Below are 15,935 nucleotides of genomic sequence, written 5' to 3' on the forward strand. Positions count from 1 at the left end.
GAGGGGTAATAACCTTTGGGTATCAGAATCTTTCTATTTATTCGAATGAGGGTAAAGTCCGTACATTTGTATAAAATAGATCCTCAATATTTTTCTTTTTTGGAATAATTACAATGCAAATGTGTGTTACACTGTTAATGATCTACTGAGAATCTTAAATATATGTAATATACAATTCAAAAGCCTATTTAGACTGATTCGAAAATTTATTTTCACTACCAATATTAAAAAAAATCTACTCATATTTTACTTTTTCATTTTACCTCAAATTGAAATCATCAATATTATTAAAAATACTAACCACCAATGAAAATTTACTGGTGTTTTTTATTTTTCTTAAAATGACCAAGAACTATAATGTTACAGAAATTATTCTTTGTATCGTGATTTGCGGAAGTTAAAATTAAATAAGGTAAGGTAATTTAGGTTTGATTGCAGAATAGGGATATCTTTGATATAAATTGATAAAATATAAAATGTAGGGGTTTCTGTGTTATTATTTCAAAACTAGGAAAAGATAAAAGACGGAGTCCACTTCGGAAGAGTCAAGTCCTGCCCGCGAGTCTCCAAGAAATTGTTTCTGAAATAATGTGGGCCCTCGTGGGCTCCCTTTACTTAAAGTTCGGTCCCACAGGGGGGTTGCTCATTGATGGGTTTACAAATATCAGCTCCTGTGGTTTAGATGATTTTTTTTTTTGCATAATAAAATCTATTTTTAACATAAATAATAAAGAAGTTCATTCCTTATTAGGGATTCAATTATTTTGAGAAAAAAATAATAAAGTAATTCATTCCTTATACGGCATCACAAAGTAAACCAGAAAAATAAAATATGACATAGGAATGGCAAAATCCTCTACAGACACCTTAAATAGAAAAATTTTTGAATAATTTTGAGGGAATGTGGTGAGAGTGGGGAAAAAATAATTCTTAAATTCTTAATAGGGTGGGGTTTGGTTTTGTACTCCTCACCCTAATCCCTATTATATATAAATATTTTTTTAATTCTTATTTAATAATTTTTATTTTATCAACTATAATGTCAACTAATAATTTTTTTATTTTATGTAATATAAACATGATATGAATAAAAGAAAATCCTATAAAATAATTTTTTTTAACTCTAAAACATTGTTAAGTTTTCTTTTCTCTTTTAAGGTGTTGCTCTCTTCAAACATTTTTCAGTTTTGATAGCCTTTTAAGATATTATTTCAAACTTTTACATATTTTTTTTTAAATATTTTATAATATGGTAATGATTTTATTTTAAGTCTCTAATTTTTAATTTACTAAAATTATGTATTTATACCTACTATAAAAATATAAAATAGGTAAATGAGGAATATGATGGGGATGAAAAAATCATTCCCCACATAGGGATTCCCCATCCGGCCATCCCCACCCCACTAAATTTATTGGGGAATGGGGTGGGGAATTGAGGTAAAAAAATTTAATGGGGTGGGGAATGGAGGTAAAAAAACTTAATGGGGTGGGGAATGGGGTAGGTCTCCATACCCCCACCCTACCCCATTATCATCCCTAATATTATGGCATCACACACTATAATATAAATTTAGAATTTTACCTTTAAGTATTATAGTTGAAACTAAGCTTAAAAAAATTTCTGTCAAAGATCTATTGAAACCAACATCAATGTGGATCTAATTGAAACTTAGCATTGAAATATTAATAAAATATTTACTCTCATGAAAAATACTAGGAGATTCAAACTCTTAACTCAAAATGAGAGGTACGAGTTGTTTTACTCAATTAAGTACTAGTTTATGATAAAGAGATTTATTATCAAATGCATTTGAAAAAAAATAAAAAATCATCTTTAAAAAATAAATTGAACTTCGAAGTTTATGAAGAAATCGCTAAAAGTTTGAAGAAATGTGTTGAAGAGGAGAATGTATTTGGTATTGTTAATAATAGAAATTATCCGATTTAAGATTTTGGGCTTTGTTAAAGTTTGAAAAAATTATTACGCCATATAGTATGATAATATAATATTATTCTACTATTACATCATAGGGTATAATAATTTTTTTTTTAACTTTAATAAAGTCTAAAATCGTAACCTGAGAAATATAAAATGATTTTCTTGAATTTTAACAAAATATTTTAAACGGGCGAAGTAAGAAATGAAAGCAGTTGGCAAACAGACCAAAGGTGGAAAAGCTGAAAGTTATTGTTGCAATGGAATCCCAGAATCCTGTAATGCTGGACTTCTAGTAGCCTAACTGTTAATTATTATTATTATTATTATTATTATTATTATTATTATATATATATATATATATATATATATATATATATATATATATATATATATATATATATATTTAGAATTAGGTGAGTTGGCCATCCTTGCTCTTGTGTTGTACCAATTGAGTGAATCAAATGCAAAAATAAATAAGATATTAATAACTACAAAGTAATAATGATTAATAGTAAAGCTGTTAACATATATGTTTCCATAATATTGATTTTGATGATAACAAACAAGATTAAGAATGATTAATCTTTTAAGATCAAATTATTTTTTATATATATTTTAAATAAATCATTATTTTCACATTATAAATGTTTTATATTTAATGAAAAAATGATTTTATGAAAAATGATTGTTTAAATACATGAAATGTTTGTCATCATCAAAAAGGGGGAGATTGTTAACATATATGTTTCCATAATATTGATTTTGATGATAACAAACAAGATTAAAAATGATTAATTTTTTAAGCTCAAATTATTTAATATTCTTTTTAAATAAATCATTATTTTCATATTATAAATGTTTCATATTTAATGGAAAAATGATTTTATGAAATTGGTTGTTTTTCAAAGTTTATGGTTTAATTGAAAGAATTTTGAAAACTTTGAAATAAACAAGTAGTTTTCTAAATTTCGGACTTGGACCTATTTGAAACTATTTAAATATTTTTGGGTCATTCTATAATTTCACAAAGTTTGGGCAAAGTCATAATTTCAGAAAGTTGTGGGATTGACAAAGCATTATTCTAAAGTTCTGAAATTGGACCTTTTTGCAAACTTTCATAACGTTTTGGGCCACATTATAGGTTTATAAAGTTTTGGGGTCAAACTGTAAATTTAGAAAATATTCACTGTAGCAGTTACTGTAGCAAGCGGAAATCCGGTTTCTGATAAACGGAAGTCCGGATTCGAGGCAGAATCTATCCGAATTAAAAGCGGAATTCCGGATCTTGACAAACGGAAATCCAGTTGTTGAGCAGTAAGCTACTGAGCGTAAGCGGAAATCCGGATGTGACAAAGCGGAAATCCGGATGTTCAGAAATTCAAATTTGTGGCTGTAACGGTAACATTAAGCGGAATTCCGGTTGTCCATAACCGGTAATCCGGTTACAACCAAAATGTGTATAACGGCTAGTTTTTTAGCTCAAACTATAAGAACTCAAATCCAACTCATTTTCAATCTCTCCAACAATCTCCAACAAACAAGAACAAGTGCACACAACATATATTGAGCTTCAACTTCGTGAATCATCATTCTTTAAATCATCTTTGTTCTTCAATTTGTATATCCACTCTTAAAGAGAGATTCATTGTTGTATTTATCATTTCTCATCAAATTGTGAGAGTACAAGTGTGGGAAACACTTGGGGTAAAGAGATTGGAGATATAATCTCTTGTTGTAAAGGTTTATTGACACCTCGAAGTCAATTGTAATCGTTGAAGCCTTGGAAAGGCTTGGATAGTGAAATCCTCAAGCGGGTGAGCTTGGAGGCGTGGACGTAGGCGGGGATAGCCGAACCACGTAAAAATCCTTGTGTTCGTTTTCTCTTCCTTTGCTCTTTTAATATTGTGTTTCATTGAATTTATTATTTTCGAATTGATTAAGGCATTAGATTGAATTGTTGTGTGGTTTGACTAGGATAATTTTTAAAAAATCCAATTCACCCCCCCTCTTGGGTTGCACACTTGTATTTCAAAAGCATCGCTAAAAAGTTCTTTTAATTTAACTTTTTAAACACTTACTTAATTATTCATGTGGTAAATAAAAAAGGAAAAAATAAATCATCTCTCAAAAGATTTTTCAAATAAAAGTAAGTTTATATTATTTTAATTAAAATTTTTACTTCACCAAAAAAATAATAATTATAACACTTCTCTCTCTCTTCAAGAATAATAACAATTTTAGAGTCACAGAGAGAGAATGACAAATTTATCTAAAGAATCTCATTTGAAAAGTCTTTGAAAACTCTTTTTTTTTATATATAACTTTTCAAATAAATAGTAAAATTTTATTTGAAAAATCTTTCGGAATTTCTTTTGTTGATATGACTCTACAAGTTAGTAAATCATCTCCCAAAAGTCTCTTCCAGTTATAATAAATTTATATTACTTTAATTAAACTTTCCTCTACAAAAATATTAGCACACTTCTCTCTCTTCAAGAATAATGAGATAAAATATATAATACTTGATTTAAAGCTTTAAAATACTCTCCAAAAATGATTGTCCTTCTCTCTCATATTGAAGAGTCTTCTAATAATGCTCTATGCAGAAAAGGGAAAATCTTATGACTTTACGAAATATGAGTAATAATATATGCTTACAAAACTGGGGCTATTTTAGCTTAATAATTTAGTACGAAATTTGAGTGATGATAGATATTTAAATTAAAAAATAACGTTTAATAATCAATTCACCTACTAATTATATTACATGAAATTAATTACTCAAAATTTATATCAAATGTTTAAGTAAAAAGATAAATTCAAAATTTCATTATTTATCCATTGAACCCACCGATAAGCATAATCAAAGACTCTTTTAATTTTACTCTTCAAATGTTTATTTGCTCACTTATCTGAAAAATATAATTTTTTTTCTAATGACTTTTCAAATAAAAGCAAGTATATGTTATTTTAATCAATTTGTTTCCTCAATCAAAATAATAGCAATTATAGTACTTCTCTTTCTTCAACAATAATGAGATAAAAAATAATATAATACTAATTAAGGATGAAGAAGTCTAAAAAATAATATAATACTAATTAAGGATGAAGAAGTCACTTTTTAATATTGAATAGAAAGAATGATAATCTCATTTGAATAATCTTTTGAAACCTTTATTGTTGATGTGGCTTTTCAAATAAGATTCAAATGAGAAGTATAGTCTCATTTGAAGAATTTTTATTCAAAGAGCCTTCTAATTTAACTCTTCAAATATTTATTTGCTTACTTATATGACAAATAAAAGAGTGAAAAAATAATAAGTCACCTCCCAACAAACCTTACAAAAAAAAAATACGTTTATATTATTTTTATTTAACTTTTTCCTTTACAAAAATAATAAATATTATAATACTTCTCTCTCTTTAAGAATAATGACATAAAAAATAATATAATACTAAATTAAAGACTTCAGAAAGCTTTTTAAATAAATATCTTTAAATAAGATTGTATTTCTCTTTCTTCAATATTAAAGAAAAGAATGACATAATATTGAAGAGAGAGATGTACAATTTTATTTAAAAAATATCATTTAAATAGTCTTGTTAATTTTTTTTATTGATGTGACTCTTTAAAAAAATAATAAAATCTCATTTCAAAAACCTTTTGCCGTGCTCTTAAAATTTAAAGATAAAAATAGTATGGGAGCTCCTATGTTACAATTAATGTAACATACGCACTCAACAACAACCACATAAATAATGGGCCCACACAATTTATGTGATTGTTGTTGAGTGTGTATGTTACATTAATTGTAACATAATATTTGCCAAATAGTATTTATATATTTACTCATCTCCAGTGGATTAAATGAATATGATGAATAAAAAAATTAACATTTTCCAAGAAAAAATTTATATAAAGGGAACTTTCTCCTATACACACACATAGAGATGCATGCACACGGTAGAGAGTTTTATCTAATTTGGTCTATCCGCAGGCATGGCAGGACAGCGATTGTGACTCTTTTGCTCATGATGCAAAGATACTTTGACCATCAATAGAATATTTGCCGTGGCATTTCTTTCTGGAAAAATGTTATTTACCCCGGGTTGTCTCATCTTTTTTTTTTCATTCACCTTAAAACGACGTCGTTTTGTTTAGTTAACATCAGCCTCAATTGCTCTCTCTTCATCTTCATTTCAGCCACAAAACCAAATTAGCTTAGAGAAAACTGATTTCAAGAATATCAACGACAAAATCGATTGGGCAAAACCCTTAAGCTTTTATCTTCTTTATAAGTGATATGATTTGGCTTAAATAAGGCAAAAAAGAAAGCTTGAACAAGGTGGCTGCCAGGCGTGATGGCTGTCGGTGGTGGTGGTGCCGACGGCTGGTTATGCGTGATGGTGGCTGCCAGGACTGGATTGTAAACAGCTCAAAACCAAGCTCGCCTTATACAAGATAAGAAAAGAAAAAGAAAAATTCTAATATCAATAATCAGTTTTGATTGAAGTTGTGCCTAGGCCTCCGCTATAATTTTATATTGCTTCACACCGTGTGCACAATCAGCGTCCCAACACTTGAAAGTTCAAGCGCTACTAATGGTGGGTGGTAAAGACTAGTTCCTCAAAATTTTCCAAGGATTGAAGAGTATGTAACAGGCAGAGCAGTGCAAGAGTTTGCCAGTGAATTAGAGATCAAATTCTTAGCATATGGAACACATTTGATTTAAGTTTAGGAGCAATTGCCAGGTCAGGTGAATGAGCTTAGCATCAGAGTCATCAATCAGGTGGTTGGTCAAAATTAAGAAACCTACGCATCTCCCAAGGGTTGAATGTTCCTGAGTTCTTAAGAAATGGCTTCTCTTCTTGCCTTTCAATTTTTCAAATACAACGACATTCTCTTCATAGTTTTACGGAGAAATAGAAGGCGAATGGCTGTGAAATGAAGGGAAAGAGAAAGCAGTTGTTTACAGAGAAATAGAAGAATGGTTGTGAGGCGAAGAGGAAGAGAAAGGAATTTGAGGCTGCCGTTGTTTTTGCCTTAACTAAGCCAAAACAACGTCGTTTTAAGGAGAATGAAAGGAAAAAAAATTGAAACGGCGTCGTTTGCATTAGTTTTGGAGTTTGACCCGGGATTTAACTCGAGATAAATAACAGCGTTGTTTTCTTTCTCGATTTACTTTTCAGTGCCATGTATTTAGATATTCTTCTAGCACACACCACAATAATGATAGTAAAATAGAATAGAAGTAATTATTTGACCCAATTAACATCTTCTCTACTTTTGATTGATTTACCATTAGGGTCCGTTTGGGATTGTTTTTAGAAAGTTTTAAAGTGATTTTGAAAATTTAAAAGTTAATTTTGGTGTTTAATAAAAAAAAATCAAAATCATTTTTGTCAAAATCAACCACTCTACAACTGATTTTAAAAAACAAAAAAGAAGTAACTTTTAAATTCTGTTTTTGAGAATCAATTTTCTCCTTTAATAAAATCTCATAAATATCCTTACAATTATTATCTAAACCCAAAATTATTCCTATTTAAATTGGAAACAAAATCAATATTTTAATAATTTTTTATTTTAATTCATGTACTCCTTTCGTTTACCCTATTTCTTCTTTATATTTTACATTACATCAAAAGTTCTTTATACGGCAATATAGTATAAATTTTATTGTTAGTTAAAATTATTATAATACAAAATTTAAAAATATTGCATGTACATGTTTCTATATGTGTAAATAAATCTCATCCTACATTATGCACATTTTATTAATTATTTGTTTTCTCACAACAATTTAATAATAAAATATACCAAACACCAATAATTACTTTAAAAAATTACAGTATTTTTAAAAACAAAATTTATCAAATACTTAATTAATTTTCTTCACAATTAATTATTTATATAACACAACTAATAATTATTATTTTAAAAAATACAACATTTCTAATCTGGCCCTTACGATTACTCCAGAAAATGTAAATGAAAACGCAAGGGTCCCTTCACTGCACTTCACAAAATTAATAATGTAGTCGCGTACTTCATAGTACGCGACCGTGCGAGTCTCAAGCTGTCATTGGGGATTGTGACATCCACAAGTTAATTCCCATAATAATAACTTTACATGTGCATAATCGCACACTTATCCTCGTAAATAACATATGATATATATCAAGAAGCCAAGACTCATGGCAAGTTACTTTTAACATACCTGCTGAAAGTGTTCAGAAAGTGAGGTAGCATTGCCAGAAGTCAAATCTCTTTTTGGTTCCAAATCCAAGATGATATGCATCCTAAGGGTCTTCTTAAATTATATTTAATGTAGCTTATACTCTAAAGATAAGCCAAAACAAAATCCTAATCCCACATTCTAATTAGTTACTTTTACCTATTTTTTAATGAGATGTAAATTACACTAAATATAACTTATGACTAAATGCAACTTATACAAACCTGCATCGTAAATCATAATCACATTGCAGAATTGTTAATTTCCAAAAGGGCAATATCTCTTTGACCTAGCTTTTCGTAAGTTCTCTTTTTTTTTTTCTTTGGGAGATAATATCTCAAAATTCTGAAATGAAATTTGACCGCTATCAGGTTGAGAATGCTCGATCAAATCGAGAAACGCAAGCAAATTGTTAGACATGCACAAGTAAAACTTCAGGATGATCAATGATAGAAGGTTCGGTGACTTCTGTCCTGAGCTCATTACAACAAAACCAAATAGCACAAACAGACGAGAAACGAATTAGGCTCGTCGCTATGTGATGGTTCCCCCGGTACCCTATCATAATCAACTTCTCTTCCATGGATATTTAATATCAAGGCCAAACTTGCCATTACATATGAAAATCGCCTCTATTTCTAGAGTTAACTATTCAATCCTTTGCATTTTGGGCACATCAGCTAGATCACAGCCTCATTGGAGAGGGTAAAAAGGGTTAAATTAGCAAGGATCTTGCCAGCATATCCAAACTACATGTTTTTTTCTTTTAAAGAAAAACAACAGAAAAAAAAAAATTAATCTTCAATCTTCCACTTATTAAAATGCCCATATCCACAAACTGAAAGAAACAACAACAACAAAAAAAAAACAACTAATGAGAACACTGCTCCTTTCCTATTGCATTCTAATGTCAACTAGACTAGACTAGACTACTACAGCTAGACTGCCTACTAAGCTGATGACAGATGCTTATTTTATTGATCTGACCTTGCCCTATCCTACCAGTTTCAAAGAGCTGGCCTCACCTTAGTCTAAGATTTCTCTTCGTCTGACTGAGAGCATGGAGGGCCAGGGACCGAATCAACAAAGAACTCCTCTACTGAAAGAAGGTAAACGTATCAGTGTGTGACCAACTATACATAACTTAAGAAAGATTTCATATGGTACACCAATTACCTATATCGTCTTGCTCTGGAGAGTCTAGCAAAATTTCTGAATCAGAGGGCAGAAAAGGGGACCCAGGATAGTTTCCAAGAGCTCCTAAATCTGCGTAAGTGCCAAACAAATTTATGGCAAAGCATCATTACAGAATTATAAACATAATAGAAAAAGAAAATGATAATATTTTTAAAATATAAATGAGATTTAGTCGCATTTCATATCTATAACCAGACATAACTAAATCTCAACTGAACTGAATCCAAAGTAAAACTTACCGCCCAAGTTTGACAAATCAGCTGTTAAATCTGAGAGACTGAAATTCCACTGGATTTGATCAAGTGATCTAAGGGAATCTCTGGAGTTTCCAGCCCCTCCATCCTGTCCAAGCTGCAATCCTACAGTACTTGCCACATCAGATGTAAACGTTGTATCAAGTGCACCCGTGTCCATACCCATTCCCGACATGTCTGATGCAGTGAAGGGAAAATGACCACTAGATGCCACTGATGTTGGACTCATGGCCATCTCTGACATGGATGACACGCCACTGCTAGGGGGAATAACAGGAGCTACTTCGGCTGCACTGGTGTCCATCACCATACTACAACAAAGAAAGCTGCTTAGCTAAAGTTACAATGATTAAGAAGAAAAGGAACATTAAGATTTACACTTGTAACATTGAGGTAAACCAGTGTCATTAAGCATACTGTAAATATTATACACTTTGAAGGCAAAACTAAGCTGCATGTACAACCCATGTATGATCACTCCAAAAGGCAAATATTTTGCTAGAGTACTTTTCAATGCCATCAAATGGACATAACAGTTCATTTGTGTTTCAAATATGACCACATACTGTTTTAGCACTCCATACTTTTCTATATGAAATACTTACAAGGACATCCGTAGATAAATTGTCCAGGAACAAAATGATTTCAAAGAACAAAAATCTGAGTGCCTAGCATGAGTTGGGAAAAAATAGAGGAGAAAATTTGATTAAATAAGAAATTTAAGTTAAGACGTCAAGTGTCTCACTCATTCCCAGAATTCATTCGCATTGGATGAAAATTGCCTGGTGCAGGAACTCCATTGACCACATGACAACTTGAGATTCCGCTGCTCATGGACTCAAGATGGGGTTGGCCTGCTGCTGGTATTGGAGGTTGTTGAAGGACAGGATATCCCATAGGTAAGTTGTTAACTGCACTGCAAACAAGTGGCATTGAGTACCAATAATGTTAAAGTGAAAAGGAGCAACGACAACCATAAATTAATCTATCTATACCTGTTAAACCTATAAAAATGTTAAACCTATGAAAATATTCATACATAAGAATATTTACTCCTTCAAAGAAATATTCTTGAACACTAAAATATTCAACTCTTTAGAAAATTCCCAGCTTATCTTCTTGAGTTCAGATGTTGAGGATATCAATACCACTCAGAGCAACTTTGGAAGTTATAAAAATGAAAAACGTTGCATGCTCTTGAATCGCCCAGCCTCAAAGAGGAAAAAATAATCCTAATGATGTTTCATTTAAGTTTATGCAAGATTCTTAGCTTAAAAGAAAAGCAGATGCTGCTATTGACTGCTGAGACCATGCTCTTTGTATTCTCAAGTAGAATAGCATTTGCATTCTAATAAAGGATGTAGTATTAAATTATAATTAAGATAGAATAACTGAATTTCACCAAATTAAGTGCCATTTGGCACCCATAATTACGTAAAGAATTGGATTATAAAAATTACTTTTTTCTTCTATAAAATAACAGGGGTGATTTTCTCCATGTATATTTATATCATGAAGAACCTACCGGGCATGGGATGAATCCCATTCTGCATGGGAGCCAGGGGAACCTTTTGGGGTACTGGATACTTCATGAGATGATATTGATGCTCAAGCAAATGATTGAATAAAAGGATTTGCTTCTTTAGCTTCAGCCTTATGTAATAGGCCCTGAAGAAATCAGCGTTTTCTTCTTCCAACTTCTGCCACACTGAATTAACCAGAACAATGATAAAGATTTATCAGAATTGAAACCTTGTTTCAACTTTGAAGAAGAAAATGCAAATCAGTTCTGAATAGCTAATTAACCGCAACTTTCAAAAGAAAAACCAGGACATATTTCATGGTAGCTTATTCCATTAATATTTTGATATTCCGATATTATAAAGACAAGGCAGAAAACTAAATGATATGAACAATTCATAAAATGATACACTGAAGTAGGCTAGCAAACAAGAATAAAGAGGTTTAAGAGACTACCCAAAGTTGTAAATCCAGGATCTATCCTTGCACGAGTCAAGAGGGTCTTCACCACCTCGTCTCTATTCATATATAATTGTAGACACCGTTCTATTAAGTTCTGGACCTGAACACCATTTTACATAAATCATAACAAACAAATAAAGATATTAAAGAAACAAACTAAAACATCAAATATAGAAAGAAAAAGATACTCTTACAAGTTCAATATCTTGGCGTGAAACCTTTCTGCTATCATTACTCGAAGCAGATATTGAACCAGAATCTGCCAAAGGAGCCTCTGTTGTTTGGTTGTTCTGTTGGTCACTTTGGGATTCATGTGAAACTTGGGTCGACGATTGTATTTCTTGGGTGCTCTACAAACCAGTAAATTTTGTTCGACTCAGTGACAAGCAGTAGGTCTTACGTAATAAAGATAAGAACAGAAACAATGCACCACAGAAAGGATTGAAAGGCAAGACTCGTTGATTTCATATTATAGAAAGAGTAAAAATAACTTAGATTTCAATTCAGGCAACTTATAGCAACAGTTTTCAAATCATCTAGATCTTTAAGAACTATATCTTGTACTCAAGATCCGATAAACAAAAAAATCATTGTAAGCAACAATGGGGGGGGAAAAAATATTGAAAGCCAAAAACTGTATAAAAATCCAAAGTAAAAAAAAGAATAGAACCTGCGAGTTCTTCATTCCAGCTGAATGCAAGCTGCCAGCATTTCTTTGCTCAGCTTAGAATTTCCCCAACTACAGTTAAGGTCACCTAATTGACCAACTAGGTCAGCTTATTAGTTATAACAGTCGTGTATCAAACCAATTTTTGCCTGAAAAAAATAAAAAAGAACAGGGACATCATAGGGCAGAGCAGTTAGAGAAGCATGCTGCATCTAATTGACTGAGAGGGCAAAGGACGTAAGCACCAATCCATCAAAGATCTTTTATCTATCGTTAAAAGAAAACTAACATTAACTGTCTAATCAGACTTTAGCCCCAAATTTGCATGCCTATATTTATCAATAACACTGTAACCAATCACTGAGTTCTCACGAAGTTAAAATTCGTTCAGATTCACAAGCCAATCTATGTATGACAATGGAACTATAAAATAAACCGCAAGAGTCTATAGAATTCTAGGAAAGGAATTATCATAACCTTGTGGAAACAATTATACCATTAAACAGCCAGAGATTCTGCTATATAAACTTGCCTTATAACAATCGCGTACATTAAATTCAAATACAAATAGCGGAAAGTGTGTCTGTTGTACTTATCCAAACAAAAACAGAAATCAACCAGATCTCAATTCAGCGAACAAATCTCGCAAGATACACAAATTACCTGGCTGTTTTTGGAAGTAAAATCTGCTTGTAATTTAGGCTAAAATATACCAAAACAGGAGCTGCCAAAATAAATTTTGTTGTCAGCTAATAGAACTTGCAAGAACCAAAAACAGGACCAGAAAATTACAAATTAGCAACACTTAAATTATAAAAAGAAAAATCGACTTTATTTCGTCAAATTTAGAAATCCCGCTTCTTGTTCAGTAAGTCGAGACTCGTGTTTGTTAGAATCTCCGTCGGAGCTAAACATGCACTGAGATTTTTAAGATATTTTGGTGAAGTGATGATAATTACTTGGAACCAAGAAGGACTAATGAGAAATTTTCGGAATCTGCAGGGGCAGGTGGTGGAAATTTAAATGGAAAATTTAGTGATGGTTGCCGCTAAGACATTGTTATTATTGCAAGCAGAAGTGGAGGAGAGACAAAAAAGCAACACGAGAAAAAAGAAAAAAAATCTCACCGAACCAGTGCTTGTTTAATACGTTATTTTCTTTCTTATTTGTAATTCCGAAAATGAATTTAAAAAAAAATTAAGGGTAAATGGCGAAATAAAATACATATGAAATTTTTACGCGGCTACAACGGCTGCGCCCTGGCTTTGGGATTTTACGGCGCAGCCTGTCTGCCAGAGACAGTAGAATCTCTAAAATCTAAATTAACGCCTGTCTCGTATTCGTCTGAAGTTGATTTTTCATTTTTATCTTATTTTTACTTAACGTTTCTCTTTTATTTACTTATTTTTCTTTTATGTACACTTGTTTTTGTTCTGCGTATATGTACATTGATTTTTTGAAACAACAAAATTAATACAAAATAAAGCTACTTCAAAAAATTATATTTTTTTCTTTATTTCAATTTTTCTTTCCGGGCTTTTCTACTTCTAATACAAACTCAACTAACGGATGGTAAGAGAATTTAGTGAAAACAACTTTATGGAAAGCTTTTTTTTTGTGATAAAGGCATAAAGTGATTTGTCCGCCAATCAAGTTTTTCTCTAAAAATAATAATAATAATTATTATTATTAATTAATTAAAAAAGAGGGAAAAGATGATAGATGTGTCATGTATGAATCATGAAGCACAATTTTTTAATTAAGGGGACGTAAGATAATGACAAAAGTGCTGCAATGCAATTACGATTTATGTGAGCCCCAGTTGTTGATAGTTGTTTTACTCTTATGTGTTCCGGATAACATAACATGCTTCTTAATTATTACCTTATTTTTTTAATATGTTGTGTGGGTCTGCTTTTATAACGTGGTCCAGCGCTTTCAAAATCTCCATGCCCATCACGCTGATGATCCTTTGATTCTCAGTTATCAGAGAGATCTTCTTCATACTTGGCTAGTTGCCATGGACCACTCCCGGTATTCTACATCTCTTTCAGATTTATCAATAGCAATCGTTTCCCTTTTGAAAAACGTTAGCTCTAAACGGAAAGCTAGAAAAGCTTATACGTTATAGAATCTAAGGGCACAATTTTCCAAAGTTTTAAAAATTAAAATATATTTAATATCTATTTAAAAATAAGAAAACAGAAAACAAAAAACATTTATACCATTTCAGCCACTCTAGTGTAGTTCATTTGGCGGAACTTCGAAGCTGGCTCGTAAGCCGTCACGAGCCAAATGTGCACTCACGTGATGTAATTTGGGGCATTAATTTAAGTAGTATTAACCACATGTTTAAGATAAATGAATTTATTCTTATAAAAAAAAAAGATAAAAGAATTTATTAGATTAATCAAACAAATAATTAGTACAATAAATTAATTAAAAAATGAATTAAAAAGGTGAGGCTAGAGAACTTAAATAATGATACACGTGACAGCTTTTGTTTCCTTATACACACGAACCAATGAGAGTGAATCGCAGATAGATATTGACAATATCGTCAGAAAGGTAACCATTGAGATTCGTCTTTTCTCAGCCACGTGGCGTAAATTTAGCGGCAGAGCGTGGCATGCGTGTGGCCGTTTATTGCCTTGGAATTTGAGGTCTAATATGTACAGAGAAATGCATTAAGACTTTTAAAGTTCCCGCTAAGCTTGATGTGTTGACATTTGGCGCCACGCTTTTGATCCCGAACGCGACTTTTCCTCCGTCGACTGTATCCGCTTCCTCTTTAAACCTATGTTTATACTTTTTATTTTTGTAATTAAAAAATTATTATTATTTTTGAATCATAAAACTTTTTTAAACTTTTAATAATAATAATGATAATAATAATAATAATAATCATCATCATATGTTATAAAATCTCTATATAACAGTACTCTTCATGTAGGAATAATTTTTATGTAGTCATAAAAATTATAGTCTCAATTTAGACAAATTATGAATAATTTTTTTTTCATATTTTAATAAGTTATAGTTATTCTACCTTCCGTCTTAAAGATTTTTTTTTACATAATAATAACTATTTATGTAAATCATTACAAAAAATATATACAAAGTCACATTAAAGATTTAAAATAGAATAAAACATTTTTTAAAAATTGCTTGAGATAATAATTTATTCTTTATAATTATTATCAAATCATTATATAATATTTATAGAAATTGCATTGAGAAAAAGACATTGAAGATGATCCAAACATTTAGATTTTAAAGATGAATTTGCACATCCCTAATTGTATAAGATTAATGAAGTGTATATTTTATTTTTATATTACTTGGACTAATGATAGCTAAGTCAAACTAATGATTTTTGTGAGTAATTCTATTACAACACAGCTTGAATATCAATCCCCACTAAACTAAAGGAACATTTCCCCTCACTATTAATATTAGAGGGAAATCGATCTTACCCCAATGTGGGGAGTCAACTAACTCCCATTATACAGAGAGACAACTCTCAGCGCTGACTCTGTACTGAGACTTGAACCCATGCCCTCAAGGTTTTAATATATCAGTGTATAAAAAAAAATCTATTAAATTATAATCACTTTATAGTAATAAAAATATATACAGGACAAGTTTATAAT

General features: G+C 30.9%; 1 protein-coding gene across 8 annotated transcripts; it reads right to left on the reverse strand.

The window, feature by feature from the left end:
* Positions 1–8,862: 8,862 nt before the first annotated feature.
* LOC102618295 (hypothetical protein) lies at positions 8,863–13,403 on the reverse strand. Of its 8 annotated transcripts, none has more exons than XM_025092470.2 (10): positions 12,946–13,403; positions 12,286–12,431; positions 11,810–11,965; positions 11,610–11,715; positions 11,158–11,340; positions 10,378–10,543; positions 9,618–9,943; positions 9,358–9,447; positions 9,207–9,277; positions 8,863–9,019 (listed from the first exon to the last, which is right to left on the reverse strand). In XM_025092470.2, the coding sequence occupies exons 2-9, from the start codon at positions 12,298–12,300 to the stop codon at positions 9,213–9,215; spliced, it is 1,107 nt and encodes a 368-aa protein (XP_024948238.1). In that variant the 5' UTR covers positions 12,301–12,431; positions 12,946–13,403; the 3' UTR covers positions 8,863–9,019; positions 9,207–9,212. The 8 variants fall into 8 exon arrangements, with proteins under 8 accessions (XP_024948238.1, XP_024948237.1, XP_015389734.1 ...); XM_025092469.2 differs by having other exon boundaries at positions 9,207–9,280; XM_025092468.2 differs by having other exon boundaries at positions 8,976–9,280; positions 12,286–12,370; positions 12,946–13,006; positions 13,242–13,403.
* Positions 13,404–15,935: the final 2,532 nt, after the last annotated feature.

The sequence above is a fragment of the Citrus sinensis genome, chromosome 3 (genome assembly GCF_022201045.2).
Source record: "Citrus sinensis cultivar Valencia sweet orange chromosome 3, DVS_A1.0, whole genome shotgun sequence".
Taxonomy (NCBI): domain Eukaryota; kingdom Viridiplantae; phylum Streptophyta; class Magnoliopsida; order Sapindales; family Rutaceae; genus Citrus; species Citrus sinensis.

Coding starts and splice junctions, on each gene's coding strand:
- LOC102618295 (XM_025092469.2), bottom strand. Junction 10,544..11,157: donor TGGGATTCATCCCATGCCCG/GTAGGTTCTTCA, acceptor TTTGCAGTGCAG/TTAACAACTTACCTATGGGA. Junction 9,448..9,617: donor TGATTTGTCAAACTTGGGCG/GTAAGTTTTACT, acceptor GCACTTACGCAG/ATTTAGGAGCTCTTGGAAAC.